General features: G+C 34.7%; 3 protein-coding genes across 3 annotated transcripts; 1 reads left to right on the forward strand and 2 right to left on the reverse strand.

Moving 5' to 3' along the window:
- The first annotated feature begins 426 nt into the window (after positions 1 to 426).
- LOC146950066 (protein FAR1-RELATED SEQUENCE 5-like) lies at positions 427 to 3,465 on the forward strand. Its single transcript, XM_085746020.1, has 3 exons — positions 427 to 614; positions 739 to 3,042; positions 3,154 to 3,465. Exons 1-3 carry the CDS (start codon positions 510 to 512, stop codon positions 3,163 to 3,165), a joined length of 2,421 nt encoding a protein of 806 aa, XP_085602146.1. The 5' UTR covers positions 427 to 509; the 3' UTR covers positions 3,166 to 3,465.
- A 6,410-nt stretch (positions 3,466 to 9,875) lies between these two features.
- LOC146950067 (uncharacterized) lies at positions 9,876 to 11,741 on the reverse strand. The gene is made up of 6 exons (XM_085748607.1): positions 11,586 to 11,741; positions 10,864 to 11,508; positions 10,540 to 10,734; positions 10,380 to 10,460; positions 10,194 to 10,277; positions 9,876 to 10,079 (listed from the first exon to the last, which is right to left on the reverse strand). The coding sequence occupies exons 1-6, from the start codon at positions 11,739 to 11,741 to the stop codon at positions 9,876 to 9,878; spliced, it is 1,365 nt and encodes a 454-aa protein (XP_085604733.1).
- Positions 11,742 to 23,708: 11,967 nt separating this feature from the next.
- LOC146950068 (peroxidase P7-like) lies at positions 23,709 to 26,368 on the reverse strand. The gene is made up of 3 exons (XM_085746028.1): positions 26,086 to 26,368; positions 25,809 to 26,000; positions 23,709 to 24,474 (listed from the first exon to the last, which is right to left on the reverse strand). The coding sequence occupies exons 1-3, from the start codon at positions 26,293 to 26,295 to the stop codon at positions 23,920 to 23,922; spliced, it is 957 nt and encodes a 318-aa protein (XP_085602154.1). The 5' UTR covers positions 26,296 to 26,368; the 3' UTR covers positions 23,709 to 23,919.
- Between the last annotated feature and the right edge of the window lie 1,434 nt (positions 26,369 to 27,802).

Genomic DNA, 27,802 nt, shown 5'->3' on the forward strand with positions numbered 1-27,802 from the left:
TTGAGTTAGTTTTTGGTCAATGAAAGAGGGTAAGAAGCCAACAATGGCTGCAACACCAAGTTTGTGAGATGGTGTTGTGCATGGTCGTGCTTAATTTACACACGACCGTGCTTAAACTCACTGGAGATTGGATGCATTTTGTTTACTATCACCATGACGATCGTGCTTAATAATGACACGGTCGTGCTTGTCCTAATGGAAGTAAATATGGTTGGTTTGGGCTAGGTTTTTTGAGACAGATTTTGAACTGCAATCGAGCACGGTCGTGCGTTTTACTGACACGGTCGTGCCAAAATTCCATGCATGAAGTTAAAATTTTGAATGTTTTGGAGCACGGTCGTGCTAATTATAGACGCGGTCGTGCCTGACATCCTGGAAGTAATTGTTTTTGCTTTCTACTAGTATTGCTATGTAGTGTTGTATTTGTCTGGTTCCTGCAATTTTGTTCATGTAAAGGTAGTGTGTGTTTTGGTGAATTTGTGATTGTGATTATTTAAATCCATGTATGTATGATGAACAGGAAGATGGATATTCATGAAATTCTAGAAGTTTTCGGAATTCCCAATGTAAGCGACATAACTGGTGGATGCAACCTTAATGCGGAAGGTTCAGAGGTAGAGGTATGTTGATGTGATTACATTATTGTGTAAATTATTTTTGAAGTTGGCGAAAATCGTAGTGTAATTCTGATCAGAGGATTGTTAATTACTAAGTTATTTTGCAATTTTTAATGTACAGGACATGGACAATAGCTATTGTTCGGAGAGTGATGTATGTTCCTCGGATGAAGATGTCGAAGACATTTACAGTTCGTTGTATGGGTGCAACTTTGACGATGAAACGGCGGTTGATTGCATGGCTGACCTTGACAGAATTAATTTTAAGGAAATAGGGTCGGATGAAATCATGCGGTACCATTTTCAGGATCGTTTAGTTGCATTCAAGTTTTACAATTTGTACGGTTGTGTACGTGGATTTTCCGGTAGAAAAAGCCGTGTTGTTAAGAACAGGGATGGCGATGTTGTTCAACAAACCTTTGTTTGTCATAGAGAAGGTTACAGGGTTGGAAGTAATGCTGCCGATAGGAAAAGAGAGCAGAAGGCAACTAGTAGGTGTGGTTGCATGTCGAAAATTCAAGTACACGTTGACGCTGGTAGCGGTCGATGGTACATAAAATCTGTTGACGATATTCACAATCACACCTTTTTGGATGGGAAGTATGAGGGAATGCTACCTGCACATAGGAAGATGAGCGATTATGACAAATACCAAATGAAAATGATGAGGAAAGCTGGCATTCCTACGTCACGCATCTATGGTTTTTTTGCTTCACAGGCTGGTGGATTTAAAAATCTTGGATATACAAGAAGAGACATGTACAACGAGCAATTCAAGAACAGGGAGAGGAAGAGTACAGATGCAGAGGATGCAATTGATTTCCTTAAGGGTTTGTGTAGTACGGATGATATGATGTTTTGGAGGCACACAGTTAAAGAGGATGGAACACTTCGACATTTATTTTGGTGTGATGGGGTTAGCCGTATGGACTACTCGGTGTTTGGAGATGTTTTGGCATTTGATGCTACATATCGAAAAATTAAGTACAACACACCGTTAGTTATTTTTTCCGGTGTGAACCATCATAATCAAAGTGTCATATTTGGTAGTGCGATTGTTGGTGATGAAACTGAGGACACTTACGTGTGGTTGCTGCAACAATTTCTTGAGGCAATGGGCGGGAAGGCACCTGTGTCAGTTATAACTGACGGAGATCTATCAATGAGAAATGCAATTAGAAGAGTATTTCCACATGCTCATCACCGTTTGTGTGCCTGGCACTTGGCTAGAAATGCAACGAGCAATATAAAAAATCCAAAATTTGTCCCGAAGTTCAAACGGTGTATGTTCGGTGATTTTGATATTGAAGAGTTTGAAACTATGTGGGATTTGTTGGTTGCAGAGTTTGGGTTGGAAAATAATAAGTGGATTCGTGAGCTGTATGAGAAGCGGGAGCAATGGTCAACTGCCCATATCCGTGGTAGATTTTATGCTGGTTTCAGAACAACCTCAAGGTGTGAAGGTCTTCATTCTGAATTTGGAAAATATGTTACCGTCTTGTCGAATTTGGTGGATTTTTTACAGCATTTTTTGCGGTGGCTGAATTATGTTAGATACAGAGAAATTGAGGCGGATTATGCATCTTCTTTTGGTGACCCCGTTTTGCAAACTCAACATAGAAAATTAGAGAAGTCAGCTTCCAGAATATATACAAGGTCAGTGTTTAAGCAGTTTAGGCCCGTATTGGAGAGATCTAGTCGGTGCAAAGTCGAAGGTGATGTGCGCAGTGGTTCCATTTTTACCTACAATGTTTTCAAATACCCTAGGGATGATATTCATTGGATCGTGACATTTTGCCAAGAACGGTTGACATTTAAATGTTCATGCAAAAGATTCGAGACATTTGGTATTCCTTGTGAACATATCTTACATGTTCTAGTGCATTTGAACATTGTTGTACTGCCAGAATGTCTTGTGATGGAACGATGGACCACACGTGCTAAAGATGGAATCAATGCTCAAAATGCTAATAGTTCAAGTCACCGTGATCCTGCATTTGTAACTACGTATGTGATGTTCGTTGAGCGATGTAAGAGGATGGCCAATGCCGTGTTGAAGTGTGGAGATCCTGAATATATACACAAAACCATGGAAATGGTTGAAAAACACACCGAAACATTGGAATCATTAAGCAGGGGTGAAGTTGATGAATTGCCCGTGGTCGGTTCAGTGACAGAAAAAAGTTTAGGTAATCCGCAACGGCTTAAGAAAAGAGGTGGAGCAGCAGCTGCGTCGTCATCTCGTAATGTAAGTGGAAATAAAAAGCGGAGTTCGCCGAAATGTGGCATATGTGGATGTAAGGGTCACAACCGGCAGTCTTGTCGTCTACGAGAAGACTTTAATGTACAGTCACAGAATCATTCATCACATATCAATGATGATCAAGGGTATGATGAAGACTCGGAAGATTGGAACACACCCATGGTAAGTGTCAAGCCGTTATTATCTAATGTTTGAAGTTTCTACTGTTTAAAAGTTAAACGGTGATATTAGCGTCAACATTGTAAGTAATTTATTATTGTTCGAACAACGTAGGATTTGAACTAAAATTGAAGATTGGAGGAGCACGATGAATTTTGAAGTTTGATGTTGCGTTGAAGATGTTCGCAACTGATGAACCGGAGAATGGTGTATGATGACCCTTCGACGAAGATGTTAGTGACCTGTTGTTTGTTTAAATTGATTGTTGTTTTGCGTGTATTTAGGAGTGAACTTATGCATTTTTATTAATCTGTGATATTATGATGTTGGAACCTTTCTAATTTGATGTGGATTGTTTAATATGTACACGATATCAAAGTATTTCGTGAATATTTGAAGGTTTGTGTAAAACGTTGTTCGTTGTGATGTGTCTAATTGCCTGCGCCACCTCTATTGTTAAGCAATTAGTAGTTAATATGTGTACTGGGTTATGAGCACGACCTTGGACACAAACAACACAGGCGTGCTGAAGGAAACATTTTACATTCGTACTTAGCACGGGCGTGTTTGAAAGTGACACGGTCGTGTCAATACACTATGTTCTAAGTTGATCCAGAATGGGAATAGAAGGCACGCCCGTGTGATATATTAGCACGGTCGTGCTTAGGAGTACTGATGCTAATGAAATTTATAGCTGATAATCAAGCACGACCGTGTTTATATTTTGCACGGTCGTGTCATTACAATCTGGTCATTAGTTAGTAATGTGAATGGAATACACACGATCGTGTGTAAATTGGGCACGGTCGTGTCAACATACTATGTTCTAAGTTGAACCAGAATGGGAATAGAAGGCACGCCCGTGTGATAGTTTAGCACGGTCGTGCTTATGAGCACTGATGCTAATGAAATTTATAGCTGATAATCAAGCACGACCGTGTTAATTTTTGGCACGGTCGTGTCATTACAATCTGGTCATTAGTTAGTAATGTGAATGGAATACACACGATCGTGTGTAAATTGGGCACGGTCGTGCTACATATTTTTTACAAAGTTGTCACCACAGCATGCTCAAATTGTATTTCCTTACCACATACGTAAATAATACCACATACAATTTGGAATCATTTACAATACAACCTGAACAGAATTATAGATTATGACACCGACAAAGATTTACATATGAAGTTAAACAAACTTAAATTGAACACAATTAAGTTTTGAACAGAATTTTTGATAGTGCATGTTCAAAGAAACTTATACAAAATTCAAATAGAACCCAATATAACAGTACCAGTAGTTGATGAAAGATATGTAAACAAAAGTAGCGTTAGCAAGTTCAAAATAACCCAACATAACAGTTCCATAATAGAAGCAAGAAACTTAAATAAAAAACCAGTAGCAATCATCCAAGAAGCATAAGCAAGCAAAAAACCTATCCTCCCTACTCCGTAAGTCACGACACAGATTCCCAACATTAGACTCCACCTGGAGGTTGGTATTCAATTTTTAGGTGCTGCATCATTAGGTTGAGCATATGTTGTTGCGTTTGGTTGTCCTGCCTCATCTGCTGCACCTCAGCCATCATCATTCCACGCCATTCCTGCTCCTCTTCATAATGCCTTTGATGCTCCATCCTCATCTGTTGAAGGTCGGCCCTTGTCCCTTGAACCTCAGCCTCTATCCTTGCACACCAATCATGGTCATGTTGAACCTCCGGCAGCGGTTGGTCTTCCTCCTGGTCATCAGCATGTACGTCATCTCCATCATGCTGCTCTGCAGGAACTTCTGTACCTAAATCGGAATAAATCCAGTTTTCTACATTTGATGTGTCAGTCCTATCAGGATTTGGCAATAGAAATGAGTCATGGTTCGCAACCCTCAATTGAAATTGTTCTCTCTTCCCCCCACTCACATCCTTAATCATTTTCATTTGAATCAGTGTGTCAATATTGATTCCATTGCAACCATGAAGTGGATGTTCATCACGATACAATTTAATATTTAACGTCTTGGCCATGAACTCTATCGGTCCCCCCACCACAATCTTACCACTGTCCTGTGTCGCAACAGACGCCATATGGCTTAAAAGATAGTAACCTGTGTTTACTTGTTGCTTGTTGACCATAGCCCATAATATGAATAGTTCATCGGTCCTAACCGTCCCCGTTTCCTTTCGACCGAAGATGGAGCAAGCCATAACCCTGTGAATGTAGCGGAAAACAGGGTTGTGGATGGAACTAGCCTTAGCAGATTTAGGCACAAATTTCCTCATTCCAGTTATTTGATGCCAAAACTCATCAGGATCATAATTCTCAGGCCTATTGTTCGGGTTATGAGAATCGTGGATGAGTCCCGTGCTTGCGAACCCCATCCGTTCACAAAATTCAGTTAGTGACATGCTAAATTCACGGTTATCCAGGCTAAATGACACATTGTTGTGTTGTGGGTCATCAACATTATCTTTATCTTTTCTAAAACACAATGTACAAAGGAATTCTAGGGTAAGGTATACCTTTGTGGAGTATGAATGTCCTATAAATTTCCCCCATCCTATGTTACCAACCAGATCCCTAACATTTTCTCTCATACCTAAATCATCTAGAGTAGTTTTATCGGGATACCTGCTCATTAAGAGACCTCTTCCAGCAAGTATGTCGAACCTCTCCCTTTCCTCTGCTTTCTTTAGGATGATTCCAAGTGTATAAGGCTTACCCTTCTTTTCCTTGCCATCACCAGAGCCAGTATCAGCAGCAACTTCCTTTCCCTTGCCATCAGTAGCAACTTCCTTTCCCTTTTTCTTCTTGGCATGAGAAGTACCATCATCAGCAACCTTTTTCTTCTTGGCATGAGAAGAACCATCATCAGCAACCTTTTTCTTCTTTACTTTAGATGAACCATGATCATCATCATATGAAGCATCATCAACAGCATCATCAACAACATCATCCTTTCTCTTTTTTGTCATTTTTGAATTTCACAAAAGGAAGAAAAATTGGGTTTTGGGATACAAGTTTGGTTTTTAAGATTGATTTTGGTAGGGAAAGGTTGAATTGATGTTGGGTTTATAGATTGGGGATGAGGATTTGTCTTTGATTGATGTTTAAACTTTAATTTGGTTGGTTTTAATTTAGGTTTGGAGGGTACACGAATTTGGACATTTGTTTGAAGATTGGATGATTTTTGATTGTGGTTTGGATTGAATGTGTTATACTTGTTGCTTGTTGTTGTTTTTGTTAAGATTTGGTGAAGTTAGCAGTTGTTTATATGGAGGTTGGGTTGGAAGAGAAGTTGATGGAGGTTAATGGAGGTTTAGGTTTTGGATGGAAGTTGAATGAGTGTGGTGAGAATGAGGAACGGTTACCAAAGACAATATTGATATATAAGTCTGCGAAACGCACACGACCGTGTTGTAAAATGACACGGTCGTGCGTATAGAATCTGGTAAGAACTAAAAAACCAAATAGATTTTCGAGCACGACCGTGCTGTATATTGACACGGTCGTGCGTACTTGTTCTGGTAAAACATAAAACCAGCCATTTCCAAGCACGACCGTGTGTAAAAATGACACGGTCGTGTTTACACGTATAAAATGGAAAAAAAATGTTCATAAAATGGAAAAAGTGGTGGCTGGGAGTCGAACCCATACCCACCACCTCGTTACTTAGGCAAGGCACACTTATAGACTCATTCATAACCATTAAGCCACATGGGCGCGCATTCGTTATGGTATCAACTTGGGATGTATATAAACATTCGTTTTTTTGTCAACATATGAATTGCACGGTCGTGCTGTATACTAACACGGCCGTGCTGCTTGAAAATGGATGCACACCCTTTAATCCTATGCCATTTCCAAGCACGACCGTGTGTAAAAATGAGACGGTCGTGTTTACACGTATAAAATGGAAAAAAAAAGGTTCATAAAATGGAAAAAGTGGTGGCTGGGAGTAGAACCCATACCCACCACCTCGTTCCATAGGCAAGGCACACTTATAGACTCATTCATAACTATTAAGCCACATGGGCGCGCTTTCGTTATAGTATCAACTTGGGATGTATATAAACATTCATTTTTTTGTCAACATATGAATTGCACGGTCGTGCTGTATACTAACACGGCCGTGCTGCTTGAAAATGGATGCACACCCTTTAATTCTATGCCATTTCCAAGCACTATAATAGCTATATATATATTTATTTATTCTTGATTTGATTGCAATAGGTATAGATTACAGTCTATTAACGATTTGATGGCACATACCTTTGCTTTTGAATACTTTCCTACACCATGCATATGTCTTTCAACTGCCATGGCAGAGATTCCATAAAGTGGATGCTCCCTCACTCAATCTTTAATTGTTTTATACATGGTTTTGAACTAAATTACAATTTCCTTACACTATAAATACATTCACATTGTTACACTTGAGTATACCACTACTCAACTCTTTCTTCCTTTCCTTAAAAAAAATACAACTCTTCCACTATGGCTCTCACCCATACACACAATCATATACATGTTATGATTCCAGATTCCCCAGAGGCATTTTTTGGTGCTGTCAAATTATCGTTTATGGTTTATTTCTCTACCCCTATTTTATCAACATTGAAACATTTATTTCGGCTTCATCTATTACATTCTTCCTTATATTTTAGTATGTAATATTTTTGTTATATTATAATTTTTTCAGGCACGTGTTGAAGTTGATCCGGGTTTTGTCGAGGCATACACTAATGATTTTGATGACGTGTGGAACGTGTCACACCTTATGGAAATATCGTAACACTTGAGTTAACAAAAAACTTCTTTAATCCAACTATAACCAATGGTTGGAACACACTGCAACAATACCACAATTTCCCAACCAACGTGGTTGTAAAGTTTGCTTACTATGGAATGAATATATTCAAAGTCCACGAATTTCGTCAAGTCAATATCTTCAGCCAACTGCCTGCCTTTCACAGTAGAAGTTTGAAGCGAAATGAAATCAAGTTTTTTGATATTCAATTACGGGAGGGTCTAACAATGAGAAACAAGTTGGTAAAGTCAACTATACTTACTTTAAAATATTAATTATTGGTAATTATTATTACATATTCTTTTAATAATATATTAATGAGTTTATTTTTAATGTCCTTATGCAGAAGTTACCTTCGGACTTTAGTCAATACATCGAACATAATGTATGTCGAACTTTAATGTTATGTGGAGATAACGGAGATCATCAGCTTTTTAATATCGTTTCAAACAGTGACGGAAACTACACTCCAAACTGCATAGCAAAAATCGGACCAAAGTGGAATAGATTTTGCCGAAATAATAATTTTCAAAGTGGTACAACGATTAGATTTAAGTTTATCCAGAATAATTATGATGTATGCCATGTGTTTATTTTAGGCTAGTTTATAATTATCGTTTTATCATTTTCAATATGTAACAACCACCGTATAATTATGATGTATGAGACGTTTTTATTTTAAGGTAGTTTATAATAATCGTTTTATCGTTTTCAATATGTAACAACCAATGAAACTAAAAAAATTAATGTTAATAAAAAAAAAAAGGTGGAGGCTGGGACAATCATAACCCTTTGAGCCACATGGGGCGCGTTCGTTAAGTTAACAACTTCATATGTATATAATTATTAGTTCTTTAAAACACTTGGACCGGCACGGTCGTGTTGTAAACAAACACGGTCGTGCTTCTTTAAACTGGATGCACCTTATAATATATGCCATTTTTCGAGCACGGCCGTGTGTAAATATGACACGGTCGTGTTTAAACGTACTGGAACTAAACACTGAATGTTAATAAAAAAGAATGCTGTGAATGGCACGGTCGTGTTGTATACTAACACGGTCGTGCTTAAACGTTCTGTTCAACATTTAACAACCTACATATTCTTTAACACGGCCATGCGTTACAATTGCACGATCGTGCTAATGGTTCTGTATAGAATCAACTTTTCATACATAATTGCATGGACATTATAGCATAGCTAAAAGCGAAATAACATAATTAAGGTCTACCAAATTCATGATAAACCAAGGATAAAATGTGTTCATCAACAATCATTACAAGTAGATAGTCAAAAGTCAGCGGTACGTACCAACAAAATATATGGGCTCCATAATCAAAACATATTAATAATATTCAAAGTTCGGATAAAACCATAAGTGATAATGATATTTCAGCTTCCGATCAAACCACTACTTCACTGCAATAATGGTTTGTTAGGAACCTAACGACAACACTAATCGTCGTCTATATGGATGGGTTTATTAGCCGGGCTATCTATGGTCTTCAAATATGCATCAGTCTTTTCCAAAACCTCAAGGCGTAAAATGTTGTGGTCCCCAATGAGCAAGTCAGCTGCAATCTTCATCCTTACCGCCTTCTCATTCAGCTACATATGATAAAATGGAGTAATTAATCAACAGTAAAAATGGAAAATGAACATTGACTTTACTGTAAACTAAAGGATGCCGTCAATGTATCAACCTATAATGTATTAGTACTTACCGGGTGAATCAAACAGTTCGGGTGGAATAGGTGTTCCATGTTCATCCAGTGAATCACCCATACCCCTGAATTGTCCCTGTATGGACAACAACTTAAGTTATCTCTACAATCATATGGCGACCCTATCCAAGATGATTCATAAATATATAACAATTATAGTTCATTACCAGCTGGGAGGATTGGGCATTCCTAGAGTAGCCTCAACAATTTTGTTGTACTGAAATCCAATGGAATTATTGCGAAAGACATTGCTATGTCCACCCGCACGTACAATGTGATACAGCAACACCCCCTATAATGAAGTTTGCATCAGCTTTTAAAGTATAAAACTCGCGGGAAGTATATATCTAAATACTTTAATAACACACTCACAATTTGTTTCACTTTCATTTGTCTGGTTGAAGAACTTATAAGTGGACAATTTGAGTCAAGCCGGTAGGTGATCATGGCTTCAACATCTACAACCATCAGGTACCATTGAAATTCTGGGGCAACCCTCAATGGAATGTAAATCTGTACAAAAATATGGTGCAATTAAAATTAGAATTATAATCGACTCCGGTTTAAAATGTATAACATTGCCTACACAACATATGCATATAATCCAATAGTGTGTTGAAGACTTACAAACTTCAAATTTGGGAAAGGAGTCATCCAATCTTTGTACTTTTCTCTTATTTGTGTGACGCTGACTCTATCCTCCAAGTCCAACTAATTGTAAACAAAATAAAATCAAATCTATTGCATCACTACGTTTTTGATTACATAACTTGTACAAAATCTGAAAAGTTAACTATAGATTTGTAAGTTCACCGCAAACGAAGGGGGTAATGTCCACACAGATTGCCTATCAACTTGGTTACGTGTGATCCTTGCAGCAGCTAATGCAATTGCCTTCGATATAAATTTAATAACAGTAGTTAATGTCAATATAATCAAATAATGTAAATTTTAAGTTGAATTGGGTTCATACCACTTCATTAATTGATTCACCAGGCGTCAGACATTTAAGCTCAGCTCTTGTTGCCGTCAACCCCATTGTCCACACTAGTCTCTCATTTCTCAAATTACTATCAGATGCATGATGAAAAAGATAGGTGCACACTTGTGCATCTCTAACAACAAGTCTTTTCATTTCTAATGAAGTTGGGTCAGCTGTCTCCTTTCCCTGAAATGTTACAAAAAAAATAAAAATTAAAATTAAAAAAAAATGGTATATGCATGTAACCCATGTACGTTGTTATCATATTACATGTTTAAGATAAACATAAGTTTAATAATAATAGTATTTGTTTACCTTTGACGTTTCCCCATCCGACTTCCTTGCCCTTTTTGGTGTAGCTTCCTCCAGTTTTACCGTGACCTTCTTCTCGGATTGAGACAGTTTGGTACTTGTTTTCAACGAACCACGCATTGTTGGATTTGGTGAAGGGGTTTCTTTAAACAATTTCTTGTTTACACCATCTCCAGAGAATGTTGGAGGTGTCTTACTATTTCGTGCGTGTCTTTTGAAGTCGCTACGACTTACCAGCAAAGTTTGTTTCTCAGACTTATAGCTCTTGGCTGGTGTATCTTCCTTCAACCAGTAATCAGGAACGAATGGTCTCTCAACAGATTTTGAAACATTCCTCTGCATTACACTTAGATCAACACTACGATCATCCATACTTTCCACTCCAGCGAACACGCTGCTGCTACACCCAAACCTCCCTCCACCGAAGTAATCTTCGTCATTTCCAGATTTAGAACTCCAATCCATGTCAGCAAGTTCCTTATCGAAACGTTCTTGTTCAGTAAGCAAGTCCGGGTCATTAGTTGGTTGCTTTTCAAAGTTAGTTGAATCATCTTTCCCTTGTGAAACTGCAATCACTTCCAGAGCTTCAACAGTGGCTTGAATGGCAAATAGAGAACCCCGTAATCCTACCACCTGATCCGTAATTCCCTGTTATACAACATAAAAATTTAGTTTCAACCAACATTGTCGAAATAATACCATACATGAAGATAAAAGAGGTGTACCTTTTCAACTGTGTTTTGTTTATTAGCCACTTCATACACAATTAGTTTCAAGCCTTTGATCTCTTCCATCACATCTTCTAGAGTTAATCCTTTTGGGGTAGGTGCTGGCGAATCCTTATTCGCGGCCGATTCATCAAAGTCATCTATGCTGTCCATTGTATGTTGTCTACAAAAACATATGTTTTCAGATGTGTTGTTACGATGTTCAAAACACAATATGATTATCATGAACTTCGTACACCACATAACCAAAAACACATGTACAGCACAGTCTATGGCCAACACGACCGTGTCCATATCTTGCACGACCGTGTCATTTAAAAGGCAGACTAGCACACTACAAGTCCAGTAGCTACTGACACGGCCGTGTCGACCACACGCACGACCGTGTACATTATGCATAACCAAATTATAGCTCATTTGTACATTTTTTTATTAATAACATCATGGTATATATCATTCACTACTATGAAAAAAACACATTATGATCACACAAAAGGAATAAACCCTTTATGTTAGGTGTTTGCTATTTTCATAAAGAACTTTTGTTTTTTTCCTTTCAAGTTTTAAGAACATCAAATAGAACATCAACAAAAAGGACACTAAAAAAGGATAATGTTAAGAACATCAAGTTTTTTCCTTTCATAAAAAGTGATTTTAAGGAAACTTTGTAAGAGCTTTATCAACACACAAAATAACTTAACAAAAAGTTTATTACTGTACACCCACCGTAATGAAGGAGGATGTTGAAGTTCTTCAAGTTGGAAATCATTTTCTTCAGCCATTGTGTTCAGATATTTTGTTTCTCTAAGATTTTCTGATATGTTAGTGTTACAATGGATAGAGAATAAAGAGAAACTTTGCTTAAACATAGACATAACTCTGTGCAAAAAGCCTACCATATGATGTGTCTCACTATCATTGGTCCATTGGTTATTAAAATACCAATATATGTCTTCTGTTGATGTGTAAAGAAAAGTGTCATTTTGGCATTTCATTTACACTCTCACGTGCAACCTAATGGCCAAAGTATGGTACTAGATTATCAATCTAATTAGTGGGCCCATGTAGTTACATGGAGTCACCATCAACTACTTTTATATATAAAAAAAAAATATTAACTTAAATTGTATTGAATATTATATTTTCTTCCCTATAAATACACACCCTCAGTTCTCAATTTCTTACACAATTACTCTCTTCCTAACATACTAAATTTTCATTCTCAACATGTCAACTCAACCATCGGCGCCTGGACCAGTAAAGTGCACCGTCAAGTTGGAAAATGATGGTTCTGTCCACGACGCTTGGTACTTGATACCAGTCGAGACGCTATCCGAACTATTTCGCTACTTCAACGAATATTTCATGAGGTACTATGAACCAACTCGTAGGGTGAAAAAAATTTACTGCATAACACCATACTACTCGTTGGAAACTGTCCATAACGACTGAAAATTAAGCTACGATGTCAAGCATCTTGAAACCGACCGTGAGGTTGAAAACATGTTTCGATGGAGGACAAACGTAGGGGACCATTTGTATTTGTATGTTACAAGTCAATTATCCAACTAATAGATCCCACCAATTATTGCTATCCTACTCAATGTATCGTTTTTTTATGTTTTTTGGCATCTGTGATGTGAACCTCATGTAATCGTTTAATTATTGTTATATTATCATGTTGTCTTTGCAAGAAGTTTTGCAGAATTCAATGTTGTTTTGTTAAGCTCCATCAACAAAAATAATATTGTTTTGTTAGGTACATTTAAATCAGTTGAGGTGCAGAAATTGATATACATAATTTGTGGTCAAACATTGATGTAAATCATCATAAATAATAAAAAACCAACAACAGTTTTTGTAAAAAAAACAAAAAAACCAACAGAAGTCTAAATGACATAAGTAAAAAAGTACACTTAGTTTTCATACCTTTTCTTCATGTCCATGGCCACATCCTGTTAGAATTGTTACATTCCTATTTTCCTTCTTTATAACCATTATCTTAATGAAACCTTTGCCCCAATAGATGATAAGAACGTTGATTTTTTCCACTACAATTGAATAAAATAAAAATATTATGCAATATACTATGTTATGTAAATTCATTTTATCAGAACTAGACTAACAAAATTATGAGATTGTGCATCTAAATATAGACTTTTGTATAAAATCATTGGTCTGTAAATTAAATGTTAGTATTTAATATCCAACCAACAAATGATAAATGTTAATGGTATGGTTACACCAACCAAAGTCTGTCAAAAAAATTTGATTGCTATAAACCAGAAAATAAAAGAATCTCCTTCTTATCTACAATGTACCTTTTTCCTTGTACTACTACACATGGGAGACAGCTTTTTCTATGTCCAAATCACAATCCAAAACAGCTTTTTCACTATAAGGTACCCATCAAAGCTGACTTTCTGTCAACACTGTTTTGTCCATTGGATAAACCAGTGTCTCATGTACTTACTCAATTCAAATCAAAATAATTTTGGTTCCCACTTAGATTTTGGCCAATTTTTCCCTCTTTGCTTTTGGCCAAATTTCGAAATGCTTAATTAGGGTTTAGGTGGCAATATTTTGTAATTAATAACATAGTTAAATAGGTCACTAAATAAATAAGTCACTTAATTAACAACAACAATAATATAAAATTACATCTTAATGTAGGGTCTAGGTTTCTTTGCGCACGGTCGTGCTTAAATACAGCACGGTCGTGCACTAACTGACTGAGTTATACTACTACATATGAGCACGGTCGTGCATAATTATGACACGGGCGTGTTACCAAACACTGGTAACAACCTTCTTTTCAAATAAAACATACACACGACCGTGCACGATTATTGCACGACCGTGCATGAGATAATTAACTTATAAACCTAAATGGAAAACTAGCCTAAATACAAATACCATAGTAAATTTGACCTGCAGATTAAGCACGACTGTGCGTAACATGGACACGATCGTGCATCACTTCACTGGTTATTAGACACGAGCGTACTTCACAACGACACGACCGTGCTTAACATCATTGTTAGCAATATAGCTGCTTGTTGATCTTTATTCTCAGTGAAGATGATATTCAGTTTGTGATGAATGCTAGAGAACCCAGAACCAACACCAGTACAACAATTAAACATTTGATCTTACACGTTGAATATTTTGCCTTTCTCAAATCTTCCTTCAATATAGACAACTCATAACAATGGTTTTTTTTGACAAAAACAATATCATCCATTAATCTCTTGTGAACATGTAGTGATTCATTCTTAACTTCTCTTTTAATTTCCAACAGTTGCTGGTTACATTCTTCAAACTGTTTTTGGAGGAATAATAATTCAATCTCAGATTGAATCTTCACATGCTGAATATCCTCCTCAATTAAATGTTTCATATCCACCAATTTAGCATCCAATTCTTTATTCAAAGCATCAAACTTCATAGCTTGATCAACTAGTACACACTCCAATTCATGTTCTAAGGTAGAATTTGTAGAGCCAAAATCCGTCAACTTACTTTCCAGAACTTGGGTTGAATCCTTTTCACATCCAATTGGTTCACACCACTTGAAAAATTCACACCTTTGTTTGCTTTTGTTTTTTTTGTTGTTGTTCTTGCAAACGTAAAACAGCCGGTTTGGATTTTCATTAGTCATTGAAACCTTTATCGCTGCTATTTTGTTACAATGGCATACCTTGTTGGCATATTTAATCCAGCTCTGTCTCTCTCCCATGTTGCTTGCTGAGGCCTTTGAGACATTCATGGTTGCACTGTTACAATCAAATAATATTAATAATGGGTCAATCAATAAACATAAAAATCAAACAATCAATTATAATAATATTTACATTTCATGAACTTCCAAAACAAAGTGGCAGAATTTCTGCAACTTCTTCAACTACCTTTAAACTACAATTTAACAATATTATAAAATTGAAGCAACAAATTACAACACACGAAATTGAAGCAAAGGATAAAGTTTGAGAACCATCATCAGCAAAGTTAAATTCAACAACACAACAACTTATCTGACATATTCAACATTGAAGCAACAAATTACAAAATCAAACTAGATATCTAATTCAAAAGTAAGTCCAGAAGGAATTGAATAACAAGAGGATGGGAAAAAGTTATTACAATGGAAAACTTACAATTGTGTGGAGTTAATGTTGTCAGGAGAAGAATTCGGCTCTGAATGATGAGAAGAAGATGGCTTCAGTTGCTCTTGCTCACTTCAAGAAATTGAGAACAAATTTAATTTGGTTTAAGTGTTTTTATGGATCTTGGTAGCTCAAGGTAATGAATGCAACATATGAAAGTAATTGGATCCCCAATTATTATTTCAACCATATACCCTAAATGTTTGTTTGGTTGGTGCTTAAAGGTAGATGGAAAAATACTTATATGATATGTTTGTTTATGAAGAGTGTTTGGTTATATATAAATAGGATAGATGTGAATTTATTTAATAGCTAACATAATTAAAATAATTAAAATAAAGCCTAACTAAACAATTTATCTTGCAACCCTAAACCTATCTTTTAAATGTGTTTCTCAGCCAAGCCAAATGTGTCAAGAGCAATTTTCAAAACACAAATCATAAATAAATAGTTACTCTCTTGTTCTTTACTCAGCTACTCAAATAGGTATGAGTAGCTAGACTTTACTATGACTGAATAGGTATGAGTAGCTAAACTTTACTATGACATAATAGGTATGAGTCAATGCTGATCAACCATTCAAAGCACACCCTAGGGATCATCGACAACATCATCAGATCTTCAAAACTTTTGATTAAGATCTAATAACGGAAAAGAAGTTAGTAAATACCCAAGCTAAAGAAGTGTGTTGTGTGATCAAATCTAATAAAAAAGCAATAAAAGTTTTTTCGTGAAGAAAATTAAATAAATTATTCACATGTGCAAGAAAGCTCACGAAGTAATCTAGGAATCAAAATTAACCACACCAGAATTCTTCACACTTTAGAGTTATTTCAAAGTAAATGTCATGTTTTTGTGCGACCAAACAATTACATACAGTTAAGGACCTGCATGGTTTCAAAAGCTTCAAATGATAAAAGGAATTGAGGTGTCTAACCTGCTAGGATAGTAGGATAATCAACATAAAAATCAAAATGATATACAATGAACTGTCTTGAGGCAAGCCTATAAGAGAAGTCAAGTTCAAAACATGTTTAAGCAGACCAATTTGACAAAATATCTGCTAAAACCAGCCAATTTAGGGTTTTGAGGACTTGTATAAGCTTTATATAAGTTATGAGGTTAACTTCATTGGAACATAAGTCCATAAATAAAACACGAAAAACTATCTTGCTCCCTTGGTAGTATGTTCTGACATGCAATTGAAACTGTTATTAGAGCTTCTGACATAAGTTATAAACACAGTATGACAGAAAATTAAATTTTCGTTAACGTGTATAAGTGTCTCAAAGCATCGTTTTCCATACTATTACTAGCATGTTTCTGGAACATTACACAGATAGACTGACTTGACATGTCTAATAAACGAATCTCACATATAACTTACTATGATGAATTTTAAAAAGAAGATCAAATAAAGTCAAACCCAAATAGAAGAAAAATAATTGTGAAAATTAGAAAAATGATGAATTTGAAAATGAATATCAAATAAAGTCCAACCCAAATAGAAGAAAAATAATTGTGAAAATTAGAAAATTGATGAATTTGAAAATGAATATCAAATAAAGTCCAACCCAAATAGAAGAAAAATAATTGTGAAAATTAGAAAAATGATGAATTTGAAAATGAATATCAAATAAAGTCCAACCCAAATAGAAGAAAAATAATTGTGAAAATTAGAAAAATGATGAATTTGAAAATGAATATCAAATAAAGTCCAACCCAAATAGAAGAAAAATAATTGTGAAAATTAGAAAAATGATGAATTTGAAAATGAATATCAAATAAAGTCCAACCCAAATAGAAGAAAAATAATTGTGAAAATTAGAAAAATGATGAATTTGAAAATGAATATCAAATAAAGTCCAACCCAAATAGAAGAAAAATAATTGTGAAAATTAGAAAAATGATGAATTTGAAAATGAATATCAAATAAAGTCCAACCCAAATAGAAGAAAAATAATTGTGAAAATTAGAAAAATGATGAATTTGAAAATGAATATCAAATAAAGTCCAACCCAAATAGAAGAAAAATAATTGTGAAAATTAGAAAAATGATGAATTTGAAAATGAATATCAAATAAAGTCCAACCCTAATAGAAGAAACAAAATTGTGGAAATTTAAAAAAAATGATGAATTTGAAAAGGAAGATAAAATAAAGTCCAACCTTAGTAAAAGGAACAAAATTGTGAAAATTAGAAAAATTATGATTTTGAAAAGGAAGAACAAATAAATTCCAACCCTAGTAGAAAGACCACAAAACGAGTGATGAAACTCACAACTCTTATCATAATGACAACATTCATTTACCTAAACTACTAAAAAGACCTCAAAACGAGTGATGAAACTCAAGATTCTTACTCTAACTGAAAGAATCTTGGAGTCAAAGTAGTTGGATGAACGTTCAGGGACTAATCGAACTTCTTATCGACTAACCAATCTTACAACTCCAACCCTAATGACAATATTCTTTGACCTAAACTACTACAAAGACCTCAAAACGGGTGATGAATCTTGTAGTCAAAGTAGTTGGATGAATGTTCAACGACTAATCAAACTATTTATCGACTAATCAAGCTTACAACTCTAACCCTAATGACAATTCTAACCCTAATGACAATATTCTTTGACCTAAACTACTACAAAGACTTCTTAACGAATAATCAAACTCAAAATTCTTACCCTAACTAAAATAATCTTGGAGTCAAAGTACTTGGATCAAAGTTCAATGACTAATCAAACACTTTATCGACTAATCAAGCTTGTAACTCTCACCCTAAACTACTTCATCGATGTCTGAACGACTGATCAAACTCACAACTCTTACCCAGACAAGTAGAATAATATACGATAAGTATTTCGATGAATGTTTAATGCCTAATCAAACTATTCACCAACCTATCTTGCCGACAACTCTAACCCTAACGACCATAGTGTTCGAATTAAACTCACGCCTTAACTGCATGATTCCTCTACCTAAACTAGTTCAAAGATGTCACCAAGACAGATCAAACTAGAAACTCTTACCCTAACTGGAAGAATCTTCGAGTCAAAGTACTTGGATGAACATTCGTTGACTACTCAAACTCTTGTTATCGATTACCCTAGCTTGCATTTGTAACACTGTTGACATATGGTAATTAATCAATCAAGATATTCACTACGTGGATTGCACTAAAACTTTTTTATCGTTTTAATTGTAATTAACGTTTATTACATCATAAATCTAATTTAATAATAATATTTTCTAATGCCAAAACTAACTTATAAATTCAATCTACATAAAAATCACAACTATTTTTTATACACATTAAAATTTAAATAACATAATACTACATTATTTAATCATTAATAAGAAGATAGTTCACCGGCTAATGAAGCAACTTACAACTCTAACCGCAATGACATTATTTTTTGACCTAAAGTACTTCAGAGAATACTAGACTATATTTATATGGACCAAAAACTTATTAAACCCTCATATAATCATTAATAGGAAAATTATTTAATCAGTTAATATAATGATTTAATCATTTATGTTTTAATCATTTTATTTGTAATTAGGCTTTATTTTTGGTACATGTAATTAGGCTTTAATCTATAGATATTACAATAAAATCCATTAAAAAACAAAAATTATATAGCTATTGTGTACTTTGAACACTGTAAGTCTCTTAAACTTATTATCGTTGGAAGGGAACATGCTTGTATGAGACATTGTTGTTTTGCATTTTTAAAATATGGTATTAAAAACTTTGATTAAAACAGAACAATATACTCTTGCACGGTCGTGTCACGTATACAACACGACCGTGCCTTTCAGTTTACATGTCAGCACGACCATGTCAATATAGAACACGACCATGCCTTTAAAATAATTAAAAAAATCTCAATTATATACATGTGAACTTGTTTACTTGACGAACGCGCCCCCATGTGGCTAAATGGTTACAGATTTGTCCTTGCAAGTTTGAGGGTTTGGGTTCGAGTCCCCACAACCACTTTTTTGGTCCATTCATTACCTTTTTTTTAGTCCAGTACAAATACACACGACCGTGTCATACTTACACACGGTCGTGTTCGAAACATTTCATACGACCACTTTTTTGGTCCATTCATTACCTTATTTTTAGTCCAGTACAAATACACACGACCGTGTCATACTTACACACGGTCGTGTTCGAAACGTTTCATAATTAAATGTATGTGCATCCCTTATTTTTAATCATTTATCAATTATGTTTTAATGATTTTCATACTAATGATTTGTTTTCCTTATGATAATCATTTTCATATTAATGATTATTAATGATTTGTCAACAACCCACAATTCCACCAACTCACCAAAACATTTAAACGTGTCTCCTACCTCAATCTTCTTCTTTTACTTCCTTCTTATTATAATTCCTTCTTCTTCTTCCTCCTGCAGCGCCAGAAATCATCACCATCATCAACCTTAGGTTTTCCCCTTTTGAAATCTACACTCACTATTAGGTAATTAACCTCCATTTCTTTCTTTCCTTTTACTTAATTTCATGCAGTTGGTTGCTTTTTATTGAATGTTGAAACACTACATTGATAGAGATTGTTAGGTTCTTTTTGCTTTCATTATTCTTATTAGGAATGAGTTTCTGATTGGTGGGTATTGTTACTCCTGTTTGTTTCTTATATGGAAATGGGGCTTCTGATTAATTGTTATCAGGAAATGTTAAATACTACTATTTCATTTTTTTTTGCTGCTTATGAATCTTGTGTTTCTATGTAAATGTAAGTGTAAATGTACCCATAACCTTAACCCTAGTCAAAAGAAAAGGGGCTTTTTTGATTGTTGTTACTAGTACTGCCATATGTGTGTGTACAATTAATGTATGTAAATTGTTACTACTTTTTGTTTTGCGACAGGAACAGAAATTTTGAAAAAATGGCTTCTAAAGGAAAGGGTGTTCATGTTGGCAGCACTTCTTTCGGAACGCAGAAACAGGGTAGACTCAATGAGAGGGGACTTATTCTTCACAAATCTGAAAAGGTGAGGTACAGTATGCTTGTGAAAAGAGACGTTGTACCCAATAGGTACCCCGATTCAGCCGCTCTACAGGCATTGGGTATAGAGGACAATGTCACGACATTGATTAGTAATGTAGGCTGGAAAGATTTCGTAGGCGAGACGCACTTTGCCTTCGAAACTAGTACACTAGAATTTTTAAGTACCATCTCTTTTGTTCATGATGCAGACAATTACAAAAACCCAAACCACACCGTTTCATTTAGTTTGGGCAACGTGGAATATAACATGTCCCTCACTCAATTTAATGACATAATGGGCTTCGAAAGCACGGGGATCATTCATGATAAAAAGCATCGACATTTTGACAAACAGGAGTTTTGGTTTAAAATAACTGGCCGGAACCGTTTTAAAAGCAAAACTGCCAAGGCCAGCATGATACAAAACCCTGTTTTCAAATACTTGCATAGAGTTATGGCATGCACCATTTTCGGTAGGCCGGAAACTGCAACTGTGAGGTCTGATGAGCTATTCCTTTTATGGGCCATGATTAACAAATGTCCCGTAAACACTGGCTACTACCTATTAGACCATTTGGCATATGTGGCGGCACAACCAAAAGGTAAGATAGTGGCGGGGGGATTGGTAAGTTTCATTGCATGGAAGCTGGGAGCGAGAACTGCAACACAAGAAATTGGCATTGACGGGAGCTATGCCATTGATATCGATTTCTGTAAAAATATTCATATGGTAAGGGATCTAGATGGGGAAAACAAGACATTTATATTGATGGTATTCGACAAAGATTCAATCTTGTTGCCAGATCCATCTAGAACTGACGTAACAAATCCAGCAAATTGGCTTTATATGGATTTAGATTCACAGGTACCTAGAGAGCAGGCTGGAAGAGATGAAGAAATGGGTGATTACCGGGAGGAGCAACAACCTGCGACTGGAATGAAAGATGACGATGATAATTGGCGTCGAAGAATGGAGGCGAAGGCTGACAGGACGTATGATGAGGTTGCATGCATCAAACGAATGCTTGCAGAAACGATGCAGCGACTCAACTTCCATTATCCTCCACCCGGTCCAGAATCATAAACTTTAATGCTTTGTGTGAACAATGATCCAAATATAATTATGTTGTAAATTATATTAGCTCTGAACTTGCTGAACTTGTTTGCATGTTAACAAAACACATGGCTCGTGCTAGTAATTGACATGCTCTGGTATGTTGTGCACATTTTTATTTCACTAATGATTGTTGGTTCTACTGGATATGGCACCTGATACACACACGACCGTGTCTAACTCAAGCACGGTCGTGCAGCTATTGCAGACAAAACACCAGTCACTTTCTGTCTTTCTTACACGACCGTGTTATTACACGCACGGTCGTGCGTCTGTCCCAAAACAATTTCAAGGCAACAGCCAGTGGTTTAAGGCACGACCGTGTCTAATTCAAGCACGGTCGTGCAGCTATTGCAGACAAAACACCAGTCACTTTCTGTCTTTCTTACACGACCGTGTTATTACACGCACGGTCGTGCGTCTGTCCCAAAACAATTTCAAGGCAACAGCCAGTGGTTTAAGGCACGACCGTGCCTATTTAAAGCACGGCCGTGCGAACCTTCCACTACTTTTTCAAATCCAACTCCAGTCACTTTAAGCACGACCGTGTCATTATAAAGCACGGTCGTGCTCACCTGTCATTGCTTTTTTTTTTTTTTTTTTCGGGACATTTTAGCTTTCTATTAACTCTTATAGTTTACTTTTTTTAGTATAAAAATTGTCAACTAATTTCCAAATAAAATAACATACAAAAATATTAATTTCCAAATAAAATAATATCTAATTATTTGTTAATTCAATGTTACATCTTAATATTATTAATATAGTTTACTTTCTACATAATTTCCTTCTATTAACTGTACAATAAATAATACTCCAATGTTTAATTTCTGATACCATAATTTCTCATAATTCAATCATTCATCATTGACTTACAATTTTTTTTTGGTAGTGATTGACTCACAATATAAATAAACATTATTAATATTATGTTATACCAACAAAACATCTTATAATTTCTCCAATTTATTTTTCCAAAACATCATAATTCTTCATCTTGTAATTTTTCCAAAACAATTTTACTACCCAAATATAACACCCAATTTATTCATCTTATAATTTCTCCCATTTATTTTTCCCAAAAAATTCAAATCCAATTACAACCGTCCAATTTAATAAAACAACTTCTACTAATTTTCAGATTTTTCAATATTCAATTCAATTGAATTTGAATTGTCAACAAATAAATAAAATTATGCATGGAAAAAATATTTCCTATTTTCGGGCCAAGAATATTAAATTTGGCAGCCCATATATAAAATTTTACTCACAAATGTCAAGCCCAAGTCCAATACAAACCCCACCAAAAAAATTGCAATATAAAATTCAGATTTAATCAAAGGAGTGGGTCCCGCGTGGGACCCACATGCCCTCTCTCCCTTTGTGGCAGCAGGTCACCCATTTCTCAATCCAAACAAATCTCAACCGTTGGCATTAAAATAATAATATATGAACGGTCCAGATTTGATTTGGGCCCACAAAATGCACAAGTTTGTGTTGTGCACAAGTCTTTTGCTTGTGCATTGTAAATCCCACCTATTAAAAGGTAGAAGGTTGATGGGGAAACACAACAGTTCATTGTTTTCAAGCGCGTGCTATCCAACTCGAAACAAGACACGTGTATTCTTTCAATTGGTGAACAGCGAAAACAGTACCTATTGTACCGTATATAAGTTTTGTCCTTAAGTTTATAAACTTGTGCCTCAAGGCACTTAGTTAGCATTTTCCTTAAGAAAATTAACATTATTTAATTTTCTACCGTAATAATAACTTTTACACAATTGAGAAATAAGAAAAAACAATGCAACATTTGAATCTAACACAAAACTAGAATTATCCATTCATTGATTTAAGTAAGACAAACAACATATATATTTGTGGAACTACAAACATTGAAACTATCAAATTAAAGAAACACAAACAATACTACAATTGCCAATGTGTCCAAGATCTAGTCAACCTTTATGACTTTGATTCTCTAATTAATCAATCTCTATAAAATCTGGGAATGGATTATCTCATAATCAATTAGTTCACAAGCCTGCAATTCTTTCTAATCTCCCCATTAGTCCCAGTTAGAGGACTAATTCTACTCATCTTCACCATAGCAGCTGCAAAGTCTCTTTTAAAAGCAATATTATTTCTACTATAAGTCCTAACCAAAGAAACTTGAGAACCAACACCATTGAAAAGAGCTTGATCAGAATGAAGAAGTCCTTTATTGGCAACAAGATCATTGTAGTAATTGTTGTCAAAAGTAACAGGAGAGACAGAATCAAGAGGTGCCAAATTTATGTCACCACCAGAAGTAGGACAATTTGATTTTCTTAAGGTTGCAAAGTTTGTGTCAATGTTGGTTTCATTGTATATACGAGTTCTGAAAAATTGACATTCTGCTTGACCTATGGTGTGTGCACCAGAAAGGACAGTAAGGTCATTTAATGTTAGACCTTTGTTTCTAAACATGGTAGTGAGTGTGGATAGGTCAGAAGATGGTCCAGGGATTTGGCTGTTTGCTGCACTTAGACTTGCTGTTCTTGCATCTCTTCTTCCAAGTGGTACTACCCATGTTGGTCCTCCAAGCTACAAAATTAATTAATTTAAATGAATTATTGAGATTAAGAAAGTCATGATGAATCAAAACTAGTATAAAGCACCATAGGACAATAGTTTATATTTGGTATTTGTATTTTGTACTTGTTTTTTTTTTTTTTTGGAATGGATATATATATATATATATATATATATATATATATATATATATATATATATAACTAAAAAAAATAGAATTTGCAATTAAATTTAGAGAAAAAAAATTAAATTCATCTCTAATCCTCTCATCATTAAATTTAATTATAAAATTAGAAAAAATTATTGGAAATACTCAAGTCTTTCATAGAATAAAGATAAAATTTGATTAGAGTGTATAAATAGTGACGTCCATCATCTTAAAAACTGATTTTATACGAATGAATTAAACTCAATATAGTATGGGCTTTGCCCTCTTTTGTACCAAAAAAAAAAAGACTTAATATACTAACTAATTATGGGGTATAAACCTATGTATAGTATGGGCTTTGCCCTCTTTTGTACCCAAAAAAAAAAAGACTTAATATACTAACTAATTATGGGGTATAAACCTATGAATTGTGTCACTCACCATTTATATTTGTGTATCAAGTACAATAATAGTGTTAAATATGATGCATTATACTGAGAAAACTACATTAAATAAAATATGATCGGACTAAAGTTTAAATAAGTGTCACCTTTCATCTTATAATAAATTAAAACCGTTTTGATAATTTCCTTTTTAGTATAATGAGTGATTTGATTGTGATCTTTGATTAAGAGACATGGATGACAAAAGACTGGTTGTATTTTGTGACACTTCTGTTTTTTTTTTTTTCATATATAATTGATCATGTTGTATTATGTGATGCATTATTGTGCAAAACATCTATTTTATCTAGAGGGTCCCATACAATAACAAGAGTTGACACGATGACGATCTAAAATAATATGTGAGAAAAGGTTAAAAGAGAGTGTGGGGGACATGGTTTGAAAACAAGCCCATGCCAAAAACAAAATTATAGGAAACGATAAACATCAAGTTACCTAGCTACTTGAAAATGACTTGAGATTGAAATCTTATTGTATAATTTCAATGCAAAGTAAGAAAGAAATAAAGAAAAAACTCTTATAAAAATAAAAAAAGACACTATATCAAGAAAAGAAATCAATAACATCTCTAAAAAGGAAATGATTATCGTGCAAGTATAGTTCAAATGATGAATATGTAGTGCACGAGTTTGAACCCACAATTTTTTATTTTTCAGCACTTAATGTGTAAATTTGGTCATTAAACTATCTGCAACATAATGGAAGAAAAATGAAGAAAGAAATGGGTGACTAACCAGAGCAATTCCATCTCTAGTTGCAAGTGCAAGAATATCAGCACAAGAGACGGTGGCACTGCAAGCAGCTTCAACACTGGTTTTAATGGCATCGATCACTTCAAAACCCCTAGCTGAATTTTTGTTAGGTCCAGCATTTTTCTCACCGGTAAAGGTGGAAGTGTCATCCAATAAGATTGATCCATCACATCCCTACAAAATTAGCAAATAAAATGTCATGTTATGTATAATGCAAATAAACAAATTATTATTCAACATTATCTTAAATTGAACTTACATTTACAAAGCAATCATGGAAGAACAATCGAAGTATAGAAGCACCAATCCGAGCTTCATTATTGATAGCTTTGGTCATTTCCCTTCGCACTATGGTTTGAAGGTTAGGACAAGTTCTTCCATAGAAGTTAGGATTAAGTTGTGCATTGGTAGAACAAGCAAAGAGAGAAAGAATAGAGAGTATAACAAATAATTTGTTTAAGGTCGCCATATTCAATATAAAAATATCTATTTTGCTTTAAGCTACCAATGAGAGAAGTTATGGAAATGTGAGGATCAATTGTGAAGAAGCAAATGAAAGACTAAGCAATATATAGAGAGAGGAATTTGTATAGGCCATTATTGTGACGGTGCATGTATACAAAAAAGATTGATAATAGTCAGATAGAGAAGATATGAAAATAATGTACATTATAATTTGTCCCAAATTTTCAAATTTGTCTGCTCAATACGCGCTTTATGTTTTCTTTTTTTTTGTTTACTTTTTGGGAGGAACTTGTGGAGGAAACTTGTGAGATAAAAAGAGAATACAATGGTTACCATTACTTGACTTACCCGATAAAATAAAATAAAGGAAAAAGCTGCAAATAATGGAAGATAGTGTAGTAACAAAAGAGGAAAAAGCTTAAAGTATGAAGTAGTCGTTGCTGGGTTGAAAGTGGAAAAAACATGTACAAATTGTACAATGATTTTTCACAAAACCAACGTATTAAGCAATGTTAAAAAATAAAAGCAATGTTTAAAATTCTCGATCGAGTTGACCGATTAAACCCAGAATCGATTGATTCAGCTGAGAATCGAGTAGTTCGTCGGTTAGTTTAATTTTAAGGAAAATGTTAACTTGTGTTTTTAAAACATAAGTTAAAAAGCTAAAGATAGAAGTCTTTGAAAATTGTGTATTCAATGTCTTAAAAACTTAATAATTCATATTTTCAATACAAAATTTATTTATTATTTTTTGTCAAAAAAAAATTTTATTTATTATTTTCTCTTTTAGCTTCTTAACTTACGTCCTTAGGGCACAAGTTAGCATGACCCTAATTTCAATTATATTGTGAGATGGTTGAAATGATTCAAATGCGGATTGTGATTGGTTTAACCAAATTTTTTTTTTTTTTTTTTACATTTTAAAGTTTTTACTTTTTAAATTTTTTTACTTATTTATTTTATCCAAATCATGCTTATTTAAATTAGTTGAACCATGTGCTCGATTGGTTCAACTTCTACAAACGCAAAATTGCTTTCTCATGGCCCAAGTGTGGGTTAATCACGCTGCAAAGTTGTTTTTGGTTCAACTTCTACAAACGCAAAATTGCTTTCTCATGGCCCAAGTGTGGGTTAATCACGCTGCAAAGTTGTTTTTAAGTGAATAGTGTTTACGATCTCTAAAATTGAGTTTACTTAAAGCAACAAATTATTGTGAAACAAATGTGAGTTAAAAATTCCACATAAGAAATATGGAAGTTTATCACTTTATAAATAAGAGAACTCATATAAACACAATATCTTAATGTTTTTGGTTAAAGATGTGATGTTCAACTTATTTGTCTAATTGCTCTTGATTCAATATTGATGATACTCAAGACTCCTCTCGTGACCATACACAAATTCTATCTTCTACGAGTATCAAAAACAATTATGCATATTGCATGTCAACTGCCAGTGTGTCTTTCTTCTATTGTCCTTTGCTTTATTATTGTCCTTCTCAATTATTTTGA

Source organism: Medicago sativa, chromosome 2 (assembly GCF_051527215.1).
Source record: "Medicago sativa cultivar Bolivia chromosome 2, Bolivia_mono, whole genome shotgun sequence".
Classification (NCBI taxonomy): Eukaryota; Viridiplantae; Streptophyta; class Magnoliopsida; order Fabales; family Fabaceae; genus Medicago; species Medicago sativa.